This window comes from Megascapheus bottae, chromosome 6, assembly GCF_031878675.1.
Source record: "Megascapheus bottae isolate mThoBot1 chromosome 6, mThoBot2.hap1, whole genome shotgun sequence".
Taxonomy (NCBI): domain Eukaryota; kingdom Metazoa; phylum Chordata; class Mammalia; order Rodentia; family Geomyidae; genus Megascapheus; species Megascapheus bottae.
This window is the reverse complement of record NC_143514.1, coordinates 70,979,537-71,007,125: the sequence shown is the minus strand read 5'-3', so window position 1 is coordinate 71,007,125 and position 27,589 is coordinate 70,979,537. Positions and strand designations below refer to the sequence as shown.

At 39.4% G+C, this 27,589-nt stretch overlaps 1 protein-coding gene across 2 annotated transcripts in view; it reads left to right on the top strand.

Moving 5' to 3' along the window:
* Nucleotides 1-27,589, top strand: part of Kdm1a (lysine demethylase 1A) — a 57,281-nt gene that overhangs the window by 5,709 nt on the left and 23,983 nt on the right. The window contains exons 3-8 of one of the 2 annotated variants that reach the window (XM_090335593.1): nucleotides 15,020-15,079; nucleotides 20,637-20,770; nucleotides 22,588-22,666; nucleotides 23,564-23,656; nucleotides 25,124-25,230; nucleotides 26,451-26,532. In XM_090335593.1, the coding sequence (XP_090191719.1) occupies nucleotides 15,020-15,079; nucleotides 20,637-20,770; nucleotides 22,588-22,666; nucleotides 23,564-23,656; nucleotides 25,124-25,230; nucleotides 26,451-26,532 (555 nt within the window). The remainder of the gene's footprint in view (nucleotides 1-15,019; nucleotides 15,080-20,636; nucleotides 20,771-22,587; nucleotides 22,667-23,563; nucleotides 23,657-25,123; nucleotides 25,231-26,450; nucleotides 26,533-27,589) is intronic. The other variant, XM_090335594.1, reaches the window with a different exon arrangement.

The following is a 27,589-nucleotide window of genomic DNA, read 5'->3' as shown; positions in this document are numbered from 1 at the left end:
CTACCACTAAGCTACATTCCCAGACCCAATATAGATATTTTTCTCACAAAACCTTTATGATATGGGTAAATTTTGAGAAGAGCATTTTTCTGGTGAATAATTGTAAATACACATACACGCATATATTAAAGTGGAACTGTGATTGAATGCAATTGCTACCACTTGAGCCATGTCCATTCTATAAAAATACATGCTGAAGTCAAAAGGGAAAGGCCTATATAGCTGTAATTGTTTAGTGTTTTTCAGCCCTCTAATCAAAGGAATGGCATAATAAAATGAAGCTGGGCATGGTCGCTCATGCCTATAATCCTAGCTACTCAGGAGGCTGAGATCTGAGGATTGCAGTTCAAAGCCAGCCAGGGCACTAAAAAGTCTGTGAGGCTCTTATCCCTAATCACCAGAAGACTGGAAGTGGTGCTACGGCTCAAGGGGTAGGATGGTAGCCTTGAGCTGATAGAGCTCAGGGACAACGCCCACGCTCAGAGTTCAAGTCCCATGACCAATCAAAAAAAAAAAAAAAAAGAAGAGAGAATCTTAAGATCTTAAATGTATACAAGCTTTTTATTTTTATTTTTCCCCCCAGTCCTGGGGCTTGAACTCAGGACCTGAGCACTGTCCTTGGACACTTTTTGCTCAAGGCTAGCACTCTGCCACTTGAGCATAGCACCACTTTCAGCTTTTTCTGTGTATGTGATACCGAGGAATGGAACCCAGGGCTTTGTGCATGCTAGGTGAGTGTTCTACCACTAGGCTATGCTCCCGGCACCATACAAGCTAGCTAGCTTGCTTCCTTGCTTTCTTTTTCTTTTCTTTTTCTTCTTTCTTTCTTTTTTTGATTGGTCATGGGACTTGAACTCTGGGCCTGGGCATTGTCCCTGAGCTCTTCAGTTCAAGGCTACCTCCCTGCCCCTTGAGCCTCAGCACCACTTCTGTTTTTTTCTGGTGGTTAATTGGAGATAAGAGTCTCATGGACTTTAGTTCCCAGACTGGCTTTCAACCTTGATCCTTAGGTCTCAGCCTCCTGAGTAACTAGGATTATAGGCATGAGCCACCACTCCCAGCACAAGTTTCTTATACCATGGAAAAAGAGTAATTTCAGATCTTCAGATAGCTTTAAAGAACTCAGTATTCCTATCCTAAGTTCTTGCTTCCTGAGAGATCAAGCAAAAAGCATAATCTTAAGGATTTTTGTATTTTTCTGCCCTTAATAGCCTTTTATTAACTTTCTGACTTTGAATATTTCCTCCCTTTTCTTTCTTTCTTTCTTTCTCTTTTTGTTTTAGAGGCATAGTCTCTGTAGTTCAGGTTGGTCTTGGAACTTGAGATTCTCCTGCCCTCCCCTCAGGAGTGCTGGGGTAATAGGCATAAACAACCATGCCTGGCTCTTTGAAGTCATTTTTGTATTTTATTACAGGCCCACTCATTTCACCAGTCTTTTTAGTCCTATATCTTCTTGTTAACTAGTCCTACAAAGAGGTTTCATTTCCAGAAGGTTATGAGTGCATTGCATCTTGATCTATGTTACCGCTGTGTTACCGACATGATTCCTATTTCAGATCATATCTGTTTCAGCATCAAGTATTCATTTCAGTTTAGGTTTAGAGCTTAATTAGGACTAAAACTCTTTAAAACTTTATGTAATATACAAAGGGAAATAAATTATAGTAAAGGAAAACTGTTTGAAAAGAGTGAAAGATTAGGTTCTGATTTCATTCATCCCAAGTGCCACAGGCTTTTTCAACATGTGATTTTCCTAGAACTAAAGTGATTTCTTAGGCAAGTGCTTGTTAGAAGTTTTTTCCTCTCAGTGGTGACAAATTGACAAATTTCTTTCCTTTTTTGGGGGGTGTGTGTGGGGGGGGTGGGTCATGGCCTGGGTGTTGTCCTTGAGCTCTTCAGCTGAAGGCTACTACCCTACCCTTGAGGCAAGCCCCACTTCCTATTTTCTAGAGGTTAATTGGAGATAAGAGTCTCAGGCCCTTTTGTGCCCTGGCTGGCTTTGAACCTTGATCCTCAGATCTCAGCCTCCTGAGTAGCTAGGATGACAGGCCTGAGCCACTGTGCCTGGTTAATGGTGATAAATTTCTAAACATGAGCCTAGCCTTTTTTATATCTCAACACTGTCTCTTGTGTTGTTGGTTTTTCCTCTTATATTTAGCTCTCTTCCTTGTTTCTGTTGGATCTCTACTCCTCCCGTACTCTGTTCCTTTTTTCTATACTACTTTTGATCCTTAGCCTTTCTTCTGCCTTTGCTGTGCATCTGGTAACAAATACCTTTCGTAGACTAAGATGCTGCTGCTTTCTCAGGCTGAGGGCTGTCTAAATATGATACAGTGATGATCTGGTATCTCAGATGCCACTTAACCTTCTCTTAATGTGGCTATCAGTGTTCTCAGTAAGTAATTGGTATATTATAAATACTAAACTTAAACTTTTTATTCTTTCATTTTCTGCTTTCTTCACCTCTTCTGCTTAGAGGCCAAATCTCTGCTCAGGAGAAGCTGATAAACTTTTTATTCTCTGAAAATTTTAAATCAAGCTTTGGTTTCAGCATTTTCTCTTTTCTTCTCCTTCCTTCCTTCTTTCCTTCCTTCCTTTCTTTTTTTTTTTTTTTCCAGTCGTGTGGCTTGAATTCAGGGCCTGGGCACTGTCCTTGAGCTTTCTCAAAGCTAGCACTATATCACTTGAGCCACATCACCAATTTTAGCTTTTTCTGTATATGTGGTACCAAGGAATCAAACCCAGATCTTTGTGCATGCTAGATAAGCATTCTACCACTAGATTACACTCCCATACCTGGGTATTTTCTTTTTTTGTGTGAAAGACATATGTTTTTATTACATAAATGCCAGGCATTGTTCCCATATAGAATGTTGCAGCAAAGGGATTTAGGACTTGGGGCAACCATCCTTTTTCTACTGTGTTATAGTAATCTAGTTATCTTAATATACTTGGGGGGATTTTATCTCAGTTGAGGAAATGCAGTGCTTAGAGATATATTGATATCAGCTATAACTTTTTAGTACATTATTTATGCTTATGAAAAGTATTTTTTCTTCTAAAAGAACAGAATCAGCCAGGTTCCAGTAGCTCACATCTGTAATCCTAGCTATTCAAGATGCAGAGATCTGGAGGATCTTAGCTCACAGCCAGCTAGGCATTAGCTGATTACTGGTGGCTTGTGTCTGTAATTCTAGCTACTTAGAAGGCTGAGATCTAAGATCATGGGTAGAAGCCAACCTAGGCAGAAAAGTCCATGAGAATTATTATTATTATTATTATTATTATTATTATTATTATTTTTGCCTGTCCTGGGGGCTTGGACTCAGCCTGATCACTGTCCTTGGGCTTTCCTCAAGGCTAGCGCTCTGCCACTAAAGCCACAGCACTACTTCCGGCTTTTTTTCCCCCTGTGTGTGTGGTGCTGAGGAATTAAACCCAGGGCTTCATGCATGCTAGGCAAGCACTCTACCACTAGGCCACGCTCCTGGCCATGAGACTTTTATCTCCAATTAAAAGCAAAATTAAGCCAGGCACCATGGCTCACACCTATGATCCTACCTATTCAGGAGGATGAGATCTGAGGATCAAGGTTCAAAGCCAGCCAAGGCACAAAAGGACCTGAGATTCTTAACTCCAATTAACCTCTAGAAAACGAAAGTGGGGCTTGGCTTAAGGGTAGGGCAGTAGCCTTGAGCTGAAGAGCCAGGCCTACTTCAAGCCCTATGACACCCCCCACCCTCACCCCCCAAAAAAGAAAGGAAGGAAGGAAGGAAGGAAGGAAGGAAGAAAGGAAGGAAGATAAACAAAGTCAGGTAAGGTGGCTTATTACTGTAATCCTAGATACTTAGGAGGCAAAGATCTGAGTATTGCAGTTCAAAGCCAGTCCAGGCAGGAAAGTCCATGAGATTCTTATTTCCAATTAAGCACCAGAAAACTGGAGGTATACAATGTTAATTTTATGTCAAAGAAAACTTTGAGCCAAGAGCTGGCAGCTCACAACCTGTAATCCTAGCTATTCAGGAGGCTGAGATCCGAGGATCAGGGCTGAAAAGCTAGCCTAGGCAGGAAAGTCTGTTGTGACTTATCTCCAGTTAGCCACCAGAAAACCAGAAGTAGAGTTGTGGCTCAAAGTGGTAGAGTGCTAACCTTGAGCAAAAGAGCTCAGGGACAGCACCCAAGGCCATGAATTCAAACTCCATGGCTGACAAAAAAAGGCAAGCAAGCCACTTTGTTCATTAGGAAAGCACGAGCCTTGTGAAGTCAGTTTGGTTGGCGAAGTTCCTCTAGGAGATGCCTGGAGAGGAGGACGTTGAAAACCATATTATGAGTAGTCTTGGTCGTCGGGAAGTTGAGCAGTTATGAAGTCTGGTTTCTGTGGTGCTAGAAATCTAACTCAGAACATGCCAGACAAGAACGATAATACTGAGTTTAGGTTCTGTTACATAAGAGAGACTAGTGCTTACATTGGCTGTAGAAGGATCACTCTTACATTCTCTGTAAGAGATGGAGTACAGGAGTAAAGTTGAGGATTAGAGAGACAGGTACTTTGGTAATTGGGCTTAGGTGATTTCAGCCAGTATCATTTGATATCAGATGTCAGTTAATAGTTATTTTAAGGGAGGTTGTTGCTGGGGATGGAATTCAGGGTTTCTTCATGCTAAACACATACTCTATCACTGATCTATGCAGCCAGGCTCTTAAGGTGGTTTTTTTTGTGTGTTTATTTTTAACGTTAATGGATTTGGCTTTTGTTGTTGTGTTTTGTTTTGTTCTGCTTGTTGGATTGGATTTGTTTTATTGGGCAGACGTTTTCTAGATTTAAGCATTGTTTCTGCATTTTCAGTTTTTGATCCTAACTTGCTATAGCATTGTGTAGTTCTGATAAATATATAAGAAACTTTAATAACATTCTGTATTTAAAACCTACCTTATTTTGTTTAAAAGTTTCTGTGCATTTTGTACTTACTGTATCATTTGACATATTTGTTTTCAACAAATGATGGTTTTATTTGTGTCCTAGAACTTTTTCTGTAAAAATGAAAACTTACACTCCTCCCCCTTGAGTCACAGCAATGACTGTTCATTGGGTATGTTTGGTTATTAATAGTGTCATATAACAGTGGAGCATCTATAAAAGAATAAAATGTTATTCAGTTGTACTTTACTAGTTGAGAATAATTTCCCCACCATTCAAGTAGCCTTCTATTGGAAAATGCTTTTCTGTTATTTTGATTCATTTTGTTATCCTCTGCACTGTTTTAATTTTGGCAGTAATAGGGATTAAACTCAGGCTTCAAGTTTGTATTATGTCATGTGAGCCATTCTCCAGTATCCTATATGTATTTGAACATATTTCAGTTTTTATTTTTATACAAAAGAATGTTTTAGTCCCCACTTGTACTGTTTAAGCAACTGAAATTTACCATAAAAATATTGATATTTTGAACAAAAGACTTAGATTTGTACCACAGAATTCTGATTTGAAAGGATATATTTTGTTTTGAGCTAGATATAGTTTTGTTGTATATTGCCTGAGATGTTAGTGAAATAATATTTGTTGTTTGTTTGTTTGTTTTGGAAGGGGAGGCCGTGTTGGGATCTGAACTTAGTGCTTGCTTGCACCACACTCTAAAAGGAAACTTGGAATAGGCTGTTAGGATGCCCTTCTCAAAGCTTCTTTAAGCTAATGAAATTCTCAGTAGATTCATCAGAAATGTGTATGTGTGTGTATATAAAATCATTTGCCTGTTTATTTGCTGTTTTTTCAGTGAAGCACACAGCTTCCTCAAGTATCATGCATTGGTTAACTGCTGACAAATGACATTATGTTCTATAATTAACATAATCTACTTTATTGATGGAGTAGAAGAAGCTACTTATCTCCTTGCTTATATTATTTTTGGCTAGAATTTGTTCCAGAGTTTATCTCTTATGAACATGGTAACTTTGGAAGTGTAAATATGGTTAAAAGAGATGCTGTTAATAAGTTGACAAAAATCATTGGTGTGAGAGTTTCGCATAACAAAAAGACTGTGTTTTCAATTTTAGAATTTATCACAGGACCCTAATGTAACAAACTGTGGGCTGAAAGTAATATAAAAATGTACATTGAGCTGGGAAGTAATAGCTCAGTGGTAGAGCCTTTGCTTAGCCTGAGCAAGATCCTAGATTGTAAAAATGCTAAATAACCCAAAGTATATGAAAGGTACAGATGGAAGTTTGATTCAGTGATAATTGATCACAGGAGCTATTAAGAAGATTGATGCCAGGTGTGGTGGCTCACGCCTGTAATCATAGCTACTCAGGAGGTTGAGATCTGAGAATTGCAGTTCAAAGCCAGCCTGGGCACTAAAGACTGGGAGACTCTTACCTCCAGTTAACTACTAGAAAACCGAAAGTGGCACTGTGGCTAAAGGAGTAGAGTGGTAGCCTTGAGCTGAAGAGCTCAGGGACAACACCCACCCCCAGAGTTCAAACCCCACAGTACACACACACACACACACACACACACACACACACACACACACGAAGACTGAGGACCAAAAAAATTTGAATTGATTGTTCAGTATAATGAAAATACAAAACAACAATCTTTTAAATCATCTTTCAAAATGAAAAAGCCAAAACATTGTAATTTTATATTAACTAATCTATGTGAATTTTGCCTTAAGTGTTGTTGAAATCCAACTATATTTTGGAAAAAAGGATTAAATTCTGGGCCTGCGCGCTGCCCCTGAGCTCTTCAACTCAAGGCTATTGCTCTACCACTTGAGCCACAGTGCCACATCTGGTTTTTTAGTGATTAATTGGAGATAAGAGTCTCACAGACTTTAATGCCTGTGCTGGCTTTGAACTGCAATCCTCAGATCTCAGCCTCCTGAGTAGCTAGGATTACAGGCATGATGAGCCACCATGCCTGGCTAAGAGTTCACTCTTTAAAAAAAAAATCTAAAATCCTTGCAGCCAGGAGTGTGGCTTAGTGTTAGAGTGCTTGCCTAGCATGCATAAAGCCCTGAGTTCCGATTCCTCAGTACCAGATACACAGAAAAGGCTGGAAGTAGTAGTATTGCTCAATTGGTAGAGCACTAGCTTTGAGAAAGAATAGTGGTGGGGCCCTGAGTTCAAGCCCCAGGACTGGAAAAAAATTATAATCCTTATAATGTTGGTAATTGTCAATTACATCATTGTTTATCTTTTTCTTCAGTACATGAATCTATAAAAAAATGAAGAGAAGCTGGGTACTGGTGGCTCAAGCCTGTAATCCTAGCTACTCAGGAGGCTGAGATCTGAAGATCATGGTTCAAAGCCAAGCCAGGCAAGAAAGTCTGTGAGACTCTTATCTCTAGTGAACCACCAGAAAACCAGAAATGGTGCGGTAGCTCACAGTGGTAGAGCACTAGCTGAAGAGCTCAGGAACAGTGCCCAGGCCCAGAGTTCCAGCCCCACAACTGACCAAAAAAAAAAAAAGGGCTGAGAATTGATTTCAGTTTCCTTACTTTAAAAGAAAAAGTAATCCATGCTGCTAATAGCTCCTTATTTTGTTTGATTCTTTGCCTGTAAAGTACCTTGGTCTCCCTGCAAAGCCAGCATATTGACAACAGTTGGTAGTAGGTGTGGTACCAACTATCTTTGGGTCTTTGTGTTTTTTTAAATCTTGTATAACAATTCTCAGATTTTGTTCTCTACACCTACATGTAGAATCAGAGGAGGGGTAGCTTTCAGTTTTGGTAAGATTACCTCTATAGGAAAAATAACAGGATTTTTAATATACCTTGTTGCTCAGTAGAAGACCTGTATATAGATTTATGAGATGTGACTGGGGAATTCATTCCTAGTGGATTGTCAGATTGTCTTTTAGACCTGCTAGTGTGAAGTAAATACCTGAAATGATTTCAATACTAATCATATGAAATATGATGTGTACTAATTCAGAAAACACGTACGATTAATTTTCTTGGTTATTTTTCTTTTTTTCTTGAATAACATCATTTCAGATTTGGAATTGTGTTCTAAAATAACTTACCACAAGACCAAGGAAAATAAGATGACAGTCTTAATAAGGTGATCTAGATCAACTCAGAATTCTGGTATTCTTTTATTTGGAGAGATCTAAAACTGAACCAAGATAAATAGACTGCATAACACTTGGTCTACATGCTCAGATTATTTAATGCCTAGGATACAAATATATATATATATATGTATATATATGTATAGATGTATATATTTAATAGAAGGGGAACCTCTTTTGTGCATTAAATTTCTGTTTAATTCTAGAAGGTCTTTGAGGGTTATGTGAAAGGAAGTTTTCTTTGAAAAGGAAGTAATCATTCTCCAATCACAAAATCAGATTGATTCAGATATGGTTCTTCACTCACTTTATTCTGCCCACATAAGTTATATGGCTACAATATTTTGCTGCTTGGCATAGTGCTGGGTTTTAGGGATTCAGAGATAAAGATTAGGCCCTTTTGAGGGGCCGGGAGTTTGGCCTAGTGGTTAAAGTGCTTGCCTAGCATGCACGAAGACCCGGGTTCGATTCCTTGGTACCACATATATAGAAAAAAGCTGGAAGTGGTGCTGAGGCTCAAGTGGTAGAGCTCTAGCCTTGAGAAAGTCCAAGGACAGTGCTCAGGCCCTGAGCTCAAGCCCAGGACTGGCAAAAAAAAAAAGATTAGGCCCTTTTGAGAAGAGTTTGGTCCAGAAGCGTATAATTGTTAGTAATTGGCTACACACAGTATGTAGTGAAGACACTACAGTGAAGTTGGGTACAAAGTAGGGAGAGGATTTAGAAGTTTTAATTTTTGAAGTAATATGTATTGTTGGATGACTAGATCTGGTAAATTAACCTAGGCATTACTTCCCATAGTTATCACTTTTGTGCTAAGAATACTTACTTAATATCTACTTTTCAAGAATACAGTATGTTATTCTAACAGTCACCATATGTACAATAGATCAAAGGTTTTAAAATAATTTTTTTTTCAAAATTGGATTTGGGAAACATTTCATTAGAGTTAAAGGAATGATATTGGGCTCGTTAAGAGTCATTGGGTTGGGGCTGGGAGTTTGGCCTAGTGGTTAAAGTGCTTGCCTAGCATGCATGAAGACCCGGGTTCGATTCCTCGGTACCACATACATAGAAAAAAGTCAGAAATGGTGCTGAGGCTCAAGGGCTAGAGCTCTAGCCTTGAGAAAGTCCAAGGACAGTGCTCAGGCCCTGAGCTCAAGCCCACGACTGGCAAAAAAAAAAAAAAAAAAAAAAAAAAAGAGTCATTGGGTTTTACTGTTCATTGCTTCTCATTGGCAAAACTGTTAAATCAGATACTTGGTCTTTTGAGAGATTGAGCTTCTTAATGTATGAGTCAATTTTATTGATTGTTTTGCTTTTTATTAAGGAAAATTATTTGTTTAGCTGAGCAACTTTGTTTTTTTTAATAATGTCTTAACTTAGGTTCTTATTCTTTTTTGCTACCATTATTTATTTGATCTGGTTTGCAGTACTTAGAAGAGTGGGGGTCTGGAGTATGGCCTAGTGGTAGAGTGCTTGCCTAGTATGCATGAAGCCCTGGGTTCCATTCTTTGGTACCACATACCTAGAGAAAACTGGAAGTGGCACTGTGGCTCAAGTGGTAGACCGCTAGCCTTGAGCATAGAGAGACTCAGAGACAGTGTCCAGACCCTGAGTTCAAACGCCAGGACTGGCAGCAAAAAAAAAGAAAAGAGTGGTATAATCTGTGAGGATTTCCATCTTTGCATATGTACATCTTTATTAAACAGAGTATTTATTAAACATAATAGGAATAAGGTAGATGGATGTTTTATTCAGTACAGATATAATTCAAATTACTTTTTGGATTACATATCCTTTTGCAGATTCTTGGAAAGTGCTATTGTCAGTAATGCATCATTATGAAATAGTTCATTTAAACACCTGGAAATATTAACAGTATCTGTGTTTGTATAAGTTTTTAAGTTGAACTTTGGTATTTAATCTTCCTTGTTAAATCACTAAAAAGACATAGATTGGCACCAATACAGATTTACTTTGCTCCACAAGAATAACATAATCAAAGCTGGGCAACAGTGGCTCACACTTGTAATCCTCAGGAGGCTGATATCTGAGGATCAAGGTTCAAAGCCAGCCCGGACACAAAAGGACCTCAGACTCTGTCTCCAGTTAACCACCAGAAAACTGGAAGTAGGGCTGTGGTTCCAAGTGGCAGAGCACTAGCTTTGAATGAAAATGCTCAGGGATAGTGCCTAGGCCCTGCGTTCAAGCCCCATGACTGACAAAAAAAATAAAATAATCAAAATCTATTTATCAGCTATATCAAATAACAGATGTTAACATTTTATTTTATTTTATTTTATTTATTTATTTTTTTTGCCAGTCCTGAGCTTCGGCTCAGGGCCTGAGCACTGTCCTTGGACTTTCTCAAGGCTAGAGCTCTACCACTTGAGCCTCAGCACCACTTCCGGCTTTTTTCTATGTATGTGGTACCGAGGAATCGAACCCGGGTCTTCATTCATGCTAGGCAAGCACTTTAAGCACTAGGCCAAACTCCCGGCTCCCAGATGTTAACATTTTTGCCATATTTTCTGATGATAAATTTTAAACTTGGAGATAAGGTTTTGTGGGTTTTTCTTTTGTGTTTTAATATTTTATTTATAGAATATGATTGATTATGCCTATGAAGTTATAAGTCTAAACTTAAGATTTACTTATAGTGGAAGGAAAATTGTTCATATCTGGGAAGAAGCTAATAGAATCCTGAGAAACTCTTATTGAGCAGAAAAAAGGGATTCTCTTATTAGGAACTTCTCATTTTTATCAGATATGCACTGCTACAATAGTACTTTTAATACGAGCTCCAAAATAAAGTTCAGTATTGTCTTCTTTAAAACAAATTAAATGATCAGACCGAGTTCACCACTCAGACCACCTTAATCTTGGTATTTGGGCAATATAACACAAGATCTGAGTTAAGTCTTTGGAACATTTTGAGAGCTTTTACTTTCCTCATCTTCCTCCTCTTCCCCCTTCCCCCCTCCTTCTTTCCTCCTCCTCCTCCTCCTCCTCCTCCTCTTCCTCTTCCTCCTCCTCCTCCTCCTCCTCCTCCTCCTCCTCCTCCTCCTCCTCCTCCTCCTCCCAGTCCTGGCTTATACTCAGGGCCTGAGCACTGTTTCTGGGGTTTTTCCTCAAGGCTAGTGATCTACCACTTGAGCCACAGCACCACTTCTGGCTTTTCTATATATGTGGTACCAAGGAATTGAACCCTGGTCTTTGTGCATGGTAGGAAAGCACTCTACCACTAGGCCAATTTCCCAGCCTGAGCTTTTACTTTCTTCAGTTAAAAAAAATAAGCTGGCATCAGGGGACTAGTGATGAGACTCATGTGTATAATCCTAGCTATTCAGGAGTCTAAGATCTTGGGATCACTGTTCAAAGCTGACCCAGTGAAGCAAAGTCCATGGGACTCTTTATCTCCAATTATCCATAGAGAACTGGAAGTAGAGCTGTGGCTGTAAGTGGTAGAGCACTAGCTTTGAATGAAAATGCTTAGGAACACATCCTGGCCCTGAATTCAAACTCCATAGCTGACGGAGGGGGGGAAGGGGGAAGGGAAGCTTCCTAGATGTTCTGCTGCCATTGCTTCAGTAGTGCAGTAACTGTTCAGCTAGGCTTCCACTTCAAACAAAACAGTTTTCCCTGTTCTAGACCTTAATATTTTAAATTAATCCTTTATTTTAAATTAACCCTGAGATTGCTGTGTTTGTTGAAATCCATGAATTTAGAATAATTTTGTTGGCACAGTAGGGATCACGGTTAGCACTGTTAAAAGGCCTCTAAGAGGCCTATCGTGTATGCTGCAAAGGAACCAGCCCCTGAGGCTTTCTCTTCTGCTTACTATAGGCTACATCTGAAAACCCACTACTTTGTTTTAACTTCCTTCTTAGTGATAGATATAAATCATGTATTCTACCAAGGGTTGTAATCAGAAAAGTTGCAGAAATACATTAAGATCAGTTTACATGAATGATGTTTTTAAGAGAAAAGGTAGTCAACATTAGGTGGCAATAGTTACTAATAAAATAAACCCTTTCTCAATTTTTACTGCCTTTGGTATGGTCACTTAGTCTTTGTTGACCAGTTCCTTTTTTCAGCTGTGACTTATGCTCATAAGTCATACATTAATAACTGCCTCTGTTTCTTTTTTTTTGTTGTTGTTGTTTTTTTTTTTTTTTTGAATGTCACAGCAGACTCATTTAATGGGAAGATACCAGGGGCTAAAGTCTCTGAGTTTCTTGATACTCCCAATTTTAAAGTCTTTTGGACCCATACTCAGAAAAGTTCTTTTTTTTCCAACTACTTTTAGAAAACAGTCATTTAATTTTATCTTCAGGTTTTCTGTTTTTGTCCATTGTATTACCAGTCTCTTGAGGTTAAAAACCTTAGAGTCAATTTGAGAGTACTTTGTTTTGCTAAATCTATTATAAAGTTGTATCTTTTTTTTTTTTTTTTTTTTTTGCCAGTCCTGGGCTTGAGCTCAGGGCCTGAGCACTGTCCTTGGACTTTCTCAAGGCTAGAGCTCTACCACTTGAGCCTCAGCACCACTTCTGGCTTTTTTCTATGTATGTGGTACTGAGGAATCGAACCCGGGTCTTCGTGCATCTTTCTATTCATATCTTCCTGTCTCCTGCCCATTTTTTTTTTTTTTTTTTTTTTTTTTTTTTTTTTTGCCAGTCCTGGGCTTAAGCTCAGGGCCTGAGCACTGTCCTTGGATTTTTCTCAAGGCTAGAACTCTACTACTTGAGCCTCAGCACCACTTCTGGCTTTCTCTAAGTATTTGGTACCAAGGAATCGAACCCCAGGTCTTCATGCATGCTAGGCAAGCACTCTACCACTAGGGCAAACTCCCAGCCCCTCTCCTGCCCTTTTTATTGGTGCTAGTTCTGGTGCTGTCCGTCAGCTTTTGTGTTCAAGGCTAGAGATTTTTCTTTTTCTTTTCTTTTTCTTTTCTCTTTCTTCCCTCCCTCCATCCCTCCCTCCTTTCTTTCCTTCCTTCCTTCCTTCCCTCCCTCCCTCTCTCCCTCCCTCCCTCCCTCCCTCCCTCCCTCCCTCCCTCCCTCCCTCTCTCTCTCTCTCTCTCTCTCTCTCTCTCTCTCTCTCTTTCTTTCTTTCTTTCTTTCTTTCTTTCTTTGCCGGCCTGAGCACTGACCCTGGGCTTTCTACCACATGAGCCACAGTACCACATTTGGCCTTTTCTTTTTGTTTTTGTCAGTCATGGGTCTTGAACTCTGAGCCATATCGCCACTTCTAGTTTACTGGTAGTTAATTTGAGATGAGTCTCACTGACTTTGTGCCAAGGCTAGCTTTGATCCTCAGATCTCAGCCTCCTGAGTAGCTAGGATTATGGGTATGAGCCACAGTGCCCAGCCAAAACTTTTAATAGTAGATAAGTATGCCTCCATGGCAAGAGATTGTTACTTTCTTTGCATGTCAGAAGCAACATCATTGGCTGTCATTGTTAATACTTAAATATTGAAAATTGTGCTTGTTTTCCTATTGTGATCTCCTCCTCCTCCCTGCCCCCAATATGATTTAGTGCTCTGGTGTACTTACTTCTGTTTGGAACTAAAGTAGCAATAGTAAAAAAAAAAAAAAAAAAAAAAAAAATTAACCCTGTGATATAGTTTTTAATGAATAGATCCATATTTACTAAGATTAAATTACATGTGATTTAAACTTTAAGTATAATTTAAACATTAGGACCTATATTTTCAAGATGCTTATAGATTAGGTTTAGTAATTTCACATTATCTTCATGATTCTAGGTCATTTTCCAGGGGCTGTAAAGAGTACATATATACATCATGCCTTGTCTGATTATACCTTTCTAGAACCTCAGAGGATCATTTAGACAAGAACATAGTGACATAATGTCAGAGATCATTTTTTTGATCTAAATTCTTTATATACATAAGGATGAAGATTTCCCTTTAAAGTCTCATGGGCCTCTGAACGTTTTAATAGTAAGAGGGCTATTATTTTAGTTGGCTTTCCTGTTCCATTTAATGCAGTAGTGGAATAGAGTACTTTCCATTTGGGACATTTGAAAATAAGCTGTTTAATGAAGCTTGCAGTTTTAGATTACTGGAAGATAGTATCTTCTAAAGGTCACACTGTTTTCTTGTTAGTGTAAGAGATTTCCAGAAGCTGAAGACAATCATATACTCTGATTTTGGAAGAATCTGGAAGACAGGCTGTCTTGACTGTTTGAATTTTCAAGCTCTGACTCTTTTCCTTGAAGTTACTTCAACAAGTCAGTCAGTGGGGAAACTTTCTTAGCAAGGTTTCTGGTTAGCTTGAAGTGGAAGATCTCCCTCTACCTGCTCAAGATCTTACCTGCTTCCCTCTCCTTCCCTTCCCCCACAAATGTGGGACTATAGTGTCTGGCATCTGACTAGAAAGTTCTTATGGTGCATCTGAAAAAAGTTTTACTAAGGAAATACTGTCACGTGAAGTTTTAGTTTTTGTGTATGGCAAGTAGAACTTAGATTTACTTTTGGAGCTGAATTTTTTAAATTTTATCCCCTGTTTTGAGGAAAAGGGGAGAATTTTCCATTAAAACCACCAGTCTTTCATTTTCTTATATTTATCTTTTTAGAAACTGTTAAAAAAATAATAAATTGATCTTGAATTGCAGAGATTTCAGATCCTAGAATCATGTCACACCCATTCTTAGTATAGGAATGGTTAGTAGAAGACATTTGAAAAACCATCCCCTCCCCCCCAGCCTAGATTAAGACTGACAATAGGAATTTATCAGTTAGAAATATTATATGCTTTGTTTCACACAGTATGTTGGACCCTGATTCCAAAAGAAGGAGCTCTCTATGGGTTTACTAGTTGGTGGTGAATTCACGACTCACCAACTATTAGGCCTTTATGTCCAGATATTATCTTAATTTATGGAGTAAGGTCCCTGAGTTCTCCTCTTTCCTTCCACAGGGCAAGCAGGAGGACTTCAAGACGACAGTTCTGGAGGGTATGGAGACGGCCAAGCATCAGGTGAGGGTGGCATTAGATGCTTGCCACTTAGTAGCAAGAGCCGCCAAGTCAGGGATTGATGCTTGCAAATTTTTTGGCTGTGGTATCCACATCTTAGCCAGAAGCACAGGGGAAATGTAACCCCACAGGACAGAGTAGTTTAATAGGAGAGAGAACAGCCAGACAAAAGGCAAGCAAAACCTGTTGAAGTCCTCAGGCCGATCTCAGCCCTCCACTCTTCTTCACTTTTTTGAGGAGATGGCAGAAACTTTTTTTTCCAGCAGTAGTTGCAGTAAAAGTATCTTGATGTGAGAAGTAGAAGTAGGAATTGTCTACCTTTAAAAAGAAATAGAGAAATACAGTATTTCTAGGTAAAATATAACTTTTAAAAAACTAATTCAAAGCTCTTTTACTTTCCAGGCTAGACAATACAGATTTTTGGAAAAAATTAAAAAGTTCATAGAAGTGACTGTCTGGAAATAGTTTATTGCAGGAATCAAAGCAACATGTTAGGATTTCATCCTTTGCCTTTTGTAGGCTATTTCTGTGTGTTCCAGGGCGGAACGCTGCTTTGTAAATACATCTTCATAGAATTGAAGTAGGTATTATCTATCTGCTGTAAGTTGTCATGTTTTAATTGAGTCTACCTTAAATTTATTTGTCTATTTTTTGTGTATTTACTTTTGGTGGTACCAACCTTGAACTCCAGATCTATAGTTTGCCCAAGTCAGGCACTCCTGTCTTTTGAACCACTCCTCTAACCCCTTTTGCTTTACTTGTTTTTCCAGATAGGGTCTCTTTTTGCCTGGGTCAGGCCTCTGACCAAGATCTTCCAACCTGTGACCTCCCACTTAGATAACTTAGCTTACTGATTGAAGTAATGAGATTTTCCCTGGCTTTTTGCATAGGCTACCCTTGAATTGCTGTCCTCTTGATCTCCCCTTCCCACACCACTACAATTATAAGCATGTTCTACTACTCCAGGCTGTGTCTGTTGCAGTTTGCATATTGTAACAGGTACGGAGAGTATTTGTATTTTACTTTCTTGGTTCAAAGATAGTCCTGTATTAATACAACAGTTGCCAGTTACAGCTCCAGATATTAGGAGTGGACTACTTGGGTTCTTTTTGTACTGGTACTTGGATTTGAAACCCAGGACCTAGGTGTTATCCCAGAGCTTGCTTTTTTTTTTTTTTTTTTTTTTTGCTCAAGACTAACACACTTAAGCCACAAATCCACTTCCACCTTTTGAGTGGTTCATTGGAGATAAGAGTCTCCTGGATTTTCGTAGCTGGCTATGAACTATGACCCTCAGATCTTAACCTCCTAAGTAGCTATGAGTACAGACATGAGCCATCAGTTCTGGCAGAAGTGGACATCTTTAAATGATATGGGAGATAAATCAGTATGTGTTTATCTTGAACTGACATTCTCATTGTAAACATTTTAACTGTGGCATATAAAGCTTTTTAAGAATGCATAAGTAGATCTTCTTGGAGCTGTTGATGATTGGGCCTTCTGTTTTTGTGAGACAATAAGTGTTACTTAAACTAAGCAATATGGTATATTGCTGAAATTAAGACAGACTTTTCATAAAACTATGGGGCTATTGAATTTCTATTAGTAGATCTTGTATTTTCATTTGTCCAGGGTGAGTGATAGTGACTGTTCTTTCTTTAGGTTTTTATCGTGTTCTGATGTTCTGAATCAGGCATTTATTTGTTTTTGTTTTGCCAGTCCTAGGTCTCAAACTTAGGGCCTGGTGCTGTCCTTGGGCTTTCTTGAGGCTAGTACCCTACCACTTGAGCCATAGCACCACTTCCAGCTTTTTCTGTGAATGTGGTACTGAGGAATGGAACTGAGGGCTTCATGCTAGGTAGGCACTCTACTACTAGACCACGCTCTTGGTCCCCTAAATCAGGATATTTGTAAGACAGAGTTAGAAACTGTCTATAAATGACCATGATTCTTTTTCAGTGAAGCCAGATGACCCTACCTTCATGGAATCTTGACTCACAATCTAAGTTAATGTGTAGATCTTAAATTTCAGAGCTAGTAGGAAACTTGAGGTCATCTTATTTAGCTGGCTTCCTGTCTTAAACAGATTAGATTCTGTCTCCTCTATATTCTAATTACATCCCGAAAGAAGCCTGAAGAAATTTAATGACTTGACTCGGGATAAACTAACAGTTGTAGAGGACTGAGAACCAGGATCTGTTTCTTAGTACATATATTATCACTGGCGAGATTATTTAAATCAGAGATGTACCCTAACAGTTTAAAATCTAAAGTGTAAGAAGCAACTCTTTCCTTTCTTGATGTCCTCTTCCGTACTCATTCTGTTTGAAACTTACTAGGACATAATGTGGTGCATCTTCTGTTCACTCATTTTAAGTCTTACATTGCTTGCCATCAGGCGTTATTTAACTTTTTAGCTACAAATCTAGTTATAGTTAATTTATTTTTTAAAATGAAAGAAAGCTGGGTGAGGTGGCTTTAATCCTAGCTACTCAGGAGGCTGAGATCTGATCTGAGGATGGTGGGTCAAAGCCAGCCGGGGCACTAAAGTCCATGAAACTCTTAGCTCCTATCAGTAGAAAACCAGTAGTGGCACTGTGGCTCCAGGGGTATGGTGGTAGCCTTGAGCTGAAAAGCTCAGGGACAGTGCCTAGGCCCAGAGTTCAAGTACCACAACCAACCAAATATGTAAATAAATGAAAAATGAAAGAAAACAAGACACTGTCTTCTCTGTTTACTTCTATCTCTATACTTTACCCTAGTCAATATGTTTGTGTTTTATCAGAAGCAGGAAAATGATTTTATGGAATGGAAGGCCTATAATCTCACTTTCCCTTTTCTCCTCTTCCTTCCCCTTTGTGTGTAAATTTTGCTGTACTAAGATTAATCTCAGGGCCTCATCTGCTAGATAAGCTCTATACCAGTTGAAAAAATCTAGATTATTTCCTTAAATATGTAATTTGTCTATGTTTTGAGCCAGTAAGAACGAGCCCTATGCTTTAGCATGATTGTATTCTGAGAGGTAATGTTGGAACTGCTGTGTGAAGTCATGCACAGAGAGGAACTGAGCAGAAGTTTAGACTGATGATTTAGGCAACCTTGGGGCTACTTTCTTTGGAACACTGTAAATTTCCAGATGTATTAAGGGTATTCCAAAAGTGCTGGGCCAACAACAGACTAATTCTGGGCTTTTTGTTTGTTTGTTTTGTCCATCATGGGGATTGAACTCAGGGCTTGGACCCTATCACTGAGCTTTTATAGTCAAGGTTTGTGCTCTACCACTTTGAGCTACAGCTCCACTTCGAGTTTGGAGTGGTTAAATGGAGATAAGAGTCTCACAGGCTTTCCTGCCCCGGCTGGCTTCAAACCATGATCCTTAAATCTCAGTCTCCTAAGTAGCTAGGATTACAAGAATAAGCCACCAGTGTCTGGCCAACTTCTGGATTTTATGTACTGTTGGTACTTTTATTTTCTTGCCTTTGTCTAATTTATCTGTCTGATTTGTTAAGATACTTCAAAATTGCCATATGACCTATAGATGACATTTCTTAATGGTTACTATTCTCAAAATGCCCAGTTATTGAACTGTATTAGAGTAATTTTTTAGTGGGGGAAGGGGTGAGTTATGGGGCTTGAACTGAGAGCCAGGGAGGGCCCTGTTCCTGAGCTTTTGTGCTTAAGACTAACACTCTGGGTTTGTTGTTGTTGTTGTTGTTGTGCCAGCCCTGGGGCTTGACCTCAGAGCCTGGACACTGTCCTTGGACACATTTTGCTCAAGGCTAGTGCTCTGCCAACTTGAGCCACAGCACCACCTCTAGCTTTTTCTGTGTATGTGGTACCAAAGAATGGACCCCAGGGCTTTGTGCATGCTAGGTGAGCACTCCACTAGGCTACCCTTCCAGCCCGCTTCTGGTTTTCTGGTGGTTAATTGGAGGTGAATCTTACAGTCTTTCCTGCCCAAGCTGGCTTTGAACTGTGATCATCAGATCTGAGTCCCCTGAGTAGTAGAGTGATTTGTTCAAAACACTTAAAGTGAAGAAACAAACTAGTGTGAAATAATAGTGTAATAATAGTGATCTTTGTGATACAGGTTTTTTAAACCTGTCATTGAAAAATAGTAGTTTGTAGTAGGGTTAATACTCAGTGACCACTTGCTAAACATTTAGAGAAAAAAAATATATCTAAGAAAGGTAACTATTTTTGGCAGGAAAAAAAACTGGGGTTTTGGTCTTTTGAGACAGGTCCCACTATGTAACTTTTTTTTTTTTTTTTTTTTGGTGGGTCATGGGCCTTGAGCTTAACCTAGGTGTTATCCCTGAGCTCTTCAGCTCATGGCCACCGCCCTACCCTTGAGCCAAGCCTCACCTCCTGTTTTTCTGGAGGTTAGATGGAGATAAGAGTCTCTGGTCCTTTTGTGCCCAAGCTGGCTTTGAACCTTGATCCTCAGATCTCAGCCTCCTGAGTAGCTAGGATTACAGGCATGAGCCACTGCACCGGCTCCACTAGATAACTTTGACTGGCCTTGAACTTGCTGTGTGATCCCGGATGGTCTCAAATGTACTATCTGTCTCAGCTTCCTGAGTGATACAATTAATAGTCAGGTGCACATGCCTGCTGAGAAGTGAAATTTAATGGAGTCAATCTTCATGTCTTGTTTTCTTTCATTTTTAAAAATAAATTAACAAGATTTATAGTTAAAAAGTGAAAAATAAAGCCTGGTGGAAAGCCATATAAGAATAAAAATAGGTGAAGAGAAAATGCATCCTATAGTGTCCTAATAAGTTTCAAACAGAAAGGTTACAGGCATGAGCCTGGTACTGGCAGCATGATTTTCCTCCTAAGGAATAATTAATTGTCCTTACTCTTTAATTTTAGGTTGGAGTTAAGTGTAAATGGAAGGACTGTTGGTTTTATTTTTGTTGGTTGTAGGGTTTGAACCGATAGCCCAAGTGCTGTCCCTGAGCTTTTTTGCTGTAGTGCACCACCACTTTTGAGCTACATTGCCACTTTCAGTTTTCTGATTAACTGGAAATGAGAGTCTCTTTCCTGTCCTGGGCTGGTTTTGAACCATAATCCTCAGATCTTAGCCTCTTGAGTAGCTAGGATTACAGATGTGAGCCATTAGCACTCAGCTGGAATTTTTACTATTTATATGCTCATGTCTGAATAGCCTTCTCCTTGTCCCTAAGTGTAGTTGTTTTAGTGTGTAGCCCATGCTGGCACTAGACATTTCTGCTTGACCTCTTGTTAACCACTATTGTTTTCCAGGTTGTATTTTCCATGTGAATAGATGTCTTTGTGGAAACAGAACTCTTACTAAGTTAAATCTACATGTCTTTTTTATATTTTTATTCTCCTAATCTTATTAATACCTTTTTGTTCATTTTTTGTATTATCAATGCTTCCAACTATTTAAGTGTTTCAAAATTTAATACAATTGCAATAATCATATGTAAGCAGTAAAACAGGTACCAGGTACTCATTTACTTATCTTAAACCACATAAAACAAGTCTTGTATGCACTTGCATTTTCCTAGCCGTCCTCTGCTTTCTTTGCTAGGTGTTGAAGGTGCAGCTTTCCAAAGCCGACTTCCTCATGACCGGATGACTTCTCAAGAAGCAGCATGTTTCCCAGACATCATCAGTGGGCCTCAGCAGACCCAGAAGGTTTTCTTGTTCATCAGAAATCGCACAGTAAGTGGCCATGCATGCCAGTCTTCTTTTCACTTGGATTTTGAAAGGTCCTTAAGATTTACAAAGACTAAGAGAAAAAAATAGGGGGCGGGGATCTTGTAAAGTAAATGGAAGCCAGGCACTGGTGGCTCACACCTGTAATCCTAGCTACTAAGGAGACTGAGATCTGAGGCTTGTGGTTCAGAGCCAGCCTGAACTTGAAAGTCCATGAGACTCTTACCTCCAGTTAACTACCAGAAAACCATAAGTGGTGGTGTGGTTCAAGTGGTAGAGTTCTAGCCTTGAGCTGAACAGCTCAGGGACAGCGTCCTCCTCTCTCTATCCTCTGCTCCTTTTCCTCCCTCCTCTCCCTTCCTCTTAAGATATATGTACTGCCAAGTCCTCCTTGTTCTCTAGTCTTCAACTGTGACTGCATCGTTTTTTTTTTTCTCTTAGTTTAAAAAAATTAGGACTTTAGGACTAACCTGAGATTTTTGTTCTATCATGTGGCAGAAGGAAGATGGCTATGAAAGTTGAGGAATTGGCCCCAGTATATATATATGGAATTCCATTTTCCCTTCAGTGTGATCACAGAGAGAAGTAGAGTGTCCATGTGGATCTCTTCACTTTTCTGCTATTTGGTTTATTTATATCTAACCAAAACTAACTCCTTGATTAGAATCTTGTCTATGGGGAAATACTGCTAATTGTTTTTTACATGACAAAGTTGTTTTTGTTTATTTGTTTGTTTGTTTTGCCAGTCCTGGGGCTTGAACTCAGGGCCTGGGCACTGTTATTGAACACTTTTTCCTCAAAGCTTGTGCTCTGCCACTTGAACTACAGTGCCACGTCTGGCCTTTTCTGCACATGTGGTACCTGGGATTTGAACCCATGGCTTTGTGCATGGTAGGCGAGCACTCTACCACTAGGCTATGTTTCCCCCTCCATTTTTTTTTTGCCAGTCCTGGGCTTGAACTCAGGGTGTGGGTACTGTCCCTAAGCTGCTTTTGCTGCTCAAGGCTAGCTAGTTCTCTACCACTTGAGCTATTGCACCACCTCTGGCTTTTTTTCCCTTCTGTTTATGTGGTACTGAGGAATCAAACCCAGGGCTTCATGTGTGCTAGGCAAGCACTGTACCGCTAAACCACATTCCCAGCCCAGTGTTTGCTAATTTTTAGCGGAGATTTAAATTAAATATGGTATATTTAGTTTGCTGTATTTGTTCAAATAACCCACTGTAAAGATAGTTCCATGGGCCAGGAGCATGGCCTACTAGTAAAGTGCATTTCTAGCATGCATAAAGCCCTGGGTTTGATTCCTTGAGACCACATACACAGAAAAGGCTAGAAGTGGTACTGTGACTCAAGTGGGAGAGCACTAGCCTTGAGCAAGCACAAGGACAGTGCCAGGCCCTGAGTTTAAGCCCCAGGACTGGCCAAAAAAAAGGCAACTCCTTTTGAAACCTACTGACTATACTATACTTTTATTGTACTGTATTTTTATATTTTTATTAGCATATATCAGTTATACAATATACTTAGTATCTCTGACATTTTGTGACCCTAGGTATAAACCCTAGTTCTTCCTACCTCTATCTAACCTTGGCAAATTACTAGGCATTTTTCTTTACTGGGCCAGATATACTCCAGCATCTTCATTAATCCCCCCATTTGGCAGTTTTGTGTTACATTGGTTTCCCTATTAAGAATTCAACCCTTCCTGTTTATATGATAAGAAAACCTGTATGTGAATTCTTAAAAAGATGATTTTACAGATGATCAAATGCCAATGCCTATTTGTTTTAATACAATTTCTGTCATTTATTCATTTAAATATAGTTGCAGTTGTGGTTGGATAATCCAAAGATACAGCTGACATTTGAGGCTACTCTTCAACAATTAGAAGCTCCTTATAACAGTAAGTATGGTTGATAAGATTAGTTTGGGGTCAGATTGTAAAAATTGGTATTCCTTTTAGAAGCCTCCTAGTTCGTTCAATTAATTTTTTTATTCATGTTTATGATCTATGTTATCTTGTGTCAAGCAAAACAAATGAGTCTTACAAATGACTGAGCCAGGCACCATTGACTCAAACCTATAATCCTATAATCAGGAAGCTGATTTCTGAGGATTGTGGTTTGAAGCCAACCCAGGCAGGAAAGTCTGGGACACTCTATCTCCACTTAACCACCAAAAAGTGGGAAAGTAGAGTTGTGGCTGAAGTGGTAGAGTACCAGTCTTGAGCAAAAAACTTCAAGGACAGAGCTCAGGCCCTGAGTTTAAGCCCAGGACTGGTGAGTGCTGCATGCATAAAACCAGAAAAACAAAGGTGTCTTAAAAGTACTTCACAGGGGGCCGGGAGTTTGGCCTAGTGGTAGAGTACTTGCCTAGCATGCACGAAGACCGGGTTCAATTCCTCAGTACCACATACATAGAAAAAAGCCAGAAGTGGTGCTGAGGCTCAAGTGGTAGAGCTCTAGCCTTGAGAAAGCCCAAGGAAAAGGTTCATGCCCTGAGCTCAAGCCCAGGACTGGCAAAAAAAAAAAAAAAAGTACTTCACAGGGACCAGGAGTTGTTTAGTGGTAGAGCATTTGCCTAACATGCACGAAGCCCTGAGTTCGATTCCTCATTGCCACATACACAGAATAAACTGAAAGTCATGCTGTGGCTGAAGTGCTAGCCTTGGGAAAGCTCAAGGACAGTGCCCAGGCCCTGAGTTCAAGCCCAGGACTGGCCAAAATGGAGAAAGAGGAGAGAAGATTTTTCTGTTTAAACTACTGGAAATGTAAACCATGTGTTTCAATTTATTCTGTAGGTGATACTGTACTTGTCCACCGAGTTCACAGCTACTTAGAACGTCATGGCCTCATCAACTTTGGCATCTATAAGAGGATAAAGCCCCTTCCAAGTAAGAACAATGGATTTAGTGGTTTTAAGTTATGATTATAGGACAGTATAGAGCTGTTAACATTTCTTTTTTATTTGTAAGTCTATGTTTAGTCAAAATATTCTTTTACAAGTCAAATTTAAATTACAGTCTTTAAGCTGGAAACCAATGGTTTATACCTGTATCCTAGCTATTCAGGAGGCTGAGCTATAGAAGATTGAAATTCAGAGCCAGCCTGGGCAAAATAGTTCATGAGACTCCTTCAATTAACCAGAAAAGTTAAGGAGACATAGCTCAAATGGTGGAATTCAGCCAAGAGCAAAGAGGCTGAGTGATCATGACAAGGCCCTGAATTCAGACCTCATGAGTGGAAAATAAGTTGAACAAAATCTTTCACTGTTTGCTTTTTTTAATTTCTGATTTGATAGGTACTTAGGAAATATTTTTTTATGAGTAAGATAACTTTGAAGAATAGAAGAAGTCATCTGGGTGCCAGTGGCTCACACCTGTAATCCTAGCTACTCTGGAGGCTGAGATCTAAAGATCATAGTTCAAAACTAGCCCAAGGCAAATTCTTGACATTTTCCTTGTTGTTGTTGGTCTTGGGGCTTGAACTTGGCCTGGGTGCTATCTCTGAGCTCTTTTTGCACAAGGCTAGTGCTCTACCCTTTGAGCCACAGTGTCACTCACTTCTATTACTTTGGGGTTTTCTGGTTAATCAGAGATAAGTCTCATGGATTTGCTGGCTGGACTGGCTTTGAACTTGATCCTTAGATCTCAGCATTCTGAGCAGTTAAAATTATAGGTGTTAGCCACCAATACCAGGTCTCCTTGAAACCAATATCCAATTAACCACAAAAATGTAGAATTTGGCCGGGCACTTTGGCTCATACCTGTAATCCTAGCTACTCAGGAGGCTGAGATCTGAGGATCGAGGTCCAAAGCCAGCCCAGGCACTAAAGACCCTGAGAGTCTTATCTCCACTTAATCTCTAGAAAAGGGAAAGTGGGGCTGTGGCTCAAGTGTAGGGTGGTAGCCTTGAGCTGAAGACCTCAGGGACAGTCCTAGGCCCAGAGTTCAAACCCCATGCTCTCCCTCTCCCCTCAAGAGCTTTAAGGAAATAGGTTTCACTCAGAATATTTCCTAGTATAGCTCTGAGTTAAATAAACATAAACTAATTCTCCAGATAATATATTTGATTTATAGACATTCAAAATCAAATTGAACTTTTTGCTTTTCAGTTATTTGTTTTCAACTATAAAAACAACGAAATTGCTTACCTTTTGCTAAGAATCTAGAGGTTTTCATGAATTAAAAAGAGAAAAACTAGCCAGATTTTTAGAGTCTCCAGTCCTTTTGTGCCCGGGCTAGCTTTGAACCTTGATCTTAGATCTCAGCCTCCTGAGTAGCTAGGATTACAGGCATGAGCCACTGTGCCCGGCTAGCCAGATATTTTAATATTGTTTTTTTCCCCCCTTCTACTTGTAGCTAAAAAGACGGGCAAAGTAATTATTATAGGTTCTGGGGTGTCTGGCTTGGCAGCAGCTCGACAACTACAAAGTTTTGGAATGGATGTCACACTTCTGGAAGCCAGGGTAAAGGATTTACTTTGGTTTACAAACTTTTCTGTCATGGATCAAGGGGCTCAGTACTAGGGTTTCATATTTGCTGGGCAAGTGCTTTTAAGACTAGACAGCATGTCATTCTTTGGATAAAAGCATTTTGGACAGTAATGTTTTTGATAAATTCTCATTGATTATTTGCAATTTTAGTACATTATTTCTTGAGAAGCCACCCTTAAGTAGGAGACTTGCGCCTGGTAGGTGGCAGTTCTCAGTACTGGGTCATAATCAGTGCTTGATATTTAAACAGGAGTGATCTGGTAGGTCTTGATGAAACTAAGTCTCCCTTAATTGTTAGTCATGGAGAGTGATGGAAACTAAAAGCATAACAGATGATGGCACATAGTACAAAAATGAGCCTTACAGTAGGGTTCGTTGTGAAAATAATTGTCATGTAATCTTCTAGTGGCTTAAAAGTTCCCTGGTCTCTTATACCACTTCAAAACAAACTAAAAATCCCACAGCCAATTGCAGTGATCAGGGACAAGAGTAAAAACATGGTGCTAGAAAGTTGATTTTTAGCGTTGTAATTTATGAACATGTACTTTCCCCATGGGTGGCCCTTGGGAAAGAAAAGGAAAGGGGGCTAGAGAGATACCTTTGATGCCATTGGCTGTTAATGTATACCTATTACATTTTGTTATCTTTTTTTTTTCATTGTTGGGACAATAGTTGGGTAGTAGGTGCATTACTTCTCACACATTGATAACCCCCTCTTGTGTTTTTGTCCCCCCTTTTCCTCCCTCCACCCCTTTTGTTACCTTTCTTTCCCTCAGTTCTGGTTAAAGTTTATTTTCATATGCCATCCATAGTATTGTTGATCGTACTCCATATAAACTGTAGATCAGACTTTCTTTCTAAGTTAGGAAAGACAGATTGAATTCTGGTATTCCAGAGGCATTATGTATGGTTAACACAGAATTGATAAGTCTTGTGCTGATGCAGCTCATGTCTATAATTCTAACTACTCTGAAGGCTGAGATCTGAGGATTGCCTTGGAAACCATCCTGAGCAGGAAAGTCCATGAGATTCTTCTCTCTGATCAGAGGTGAAGCTGTGGTTCAGTGGTAAAGTGTTAGTGTTGAGCAAAACTCAGGGACAGCATTCAGGCTCAGTCCAAACTTTAATACCCACACACAACAAAAAAAATAGAATAGAATTGATGACTGGTTATTCCATTTCTTAAAAAACAGGATCGTGTGGGAGGCCGAGTTGCTACATTTCGCAAAGGAAACTATGTAGCTGATCTTGGAGCCATGGTAGTAACTGGTCTTGGTAAGTAGTTCTTAGCTTTATGCTTCAGCCACATATGGACTAAAACTCCTACATTGTTTATATTTTAAAGCTAATAAGGGCAGTTTTAAAAATACTGATTAGGGTTTTGTGTTACTTCTGTTTTCACTGGACAGTAATATAGGATAAGGGTTGCGACAATCATTAAAAAAAAAAAAAGGTGCTGGGTACAGGTCGCTCACGCTCTTATAATCCTAGCTTCTCAGGAGCCTGAGACCTGAGGATCCTGGTTTGAAGTCAGCTTGGTCAGGAAAGCCCATGGAGTTCTTTATCTCCAATAAACTGCTGAGAAGAAGCCAGGAGTTAAGCTTCGACTTAAGTGGTAGCATGCTAGTCTTGGGCAAAAAGGAAGCTGAGGTCTAGAGGACTGGCAAAAAGAAAAAAGATCTGTTTTGACTCACATGGTGTGAGGGTGTGACTGGTGGAGGTCTTCTCACAAACAGACCTGAGAGGCCATCATATGGCAAGACACAGGGCATGTGCATGCTTGTCTGCCTTTCTTCTAAGGTTTCTTTTATCTACTAAAGTCACCAAGATTCAGTCATGAAAATTTACCCTAATGACTTGATTCAATTCTCATCTTCTCATAGTAAGATTAAGTGCCTACTTCCTTAATAAATACATTATACTGGGAACTAAACTCAAGCAGGAGTTTTGAGTGGCCAGACCGTGGCAGGTAATTGTTTTTCTGTTGGAGCACAATAAATGGCCAAGTAGTCAATCCTATGCAAGACTAAAATCATATGCATCTTTTGATTTCAGGTATCCTTTTCCAGTTGTAAGAAATTATTCTAAGAACTTAATTAGAAATACATTTGTAAAGTGTTACTTTATAGTGTTAGAACATTGAAAACCACAGATTTAAAGATTAAATTATTGTACACAGAGATCCATTCAACCAGTAAGAATTATGTAGCTACCTAGTAATGTGAAATGATGCCTACACTATATCACTAAATGAAAAGATGAAAGCAGCACACGAGCTGTAATCCTTTTGTGTACATAATCTGTAATTTCGTGGAATCTGTAACTTTATGGG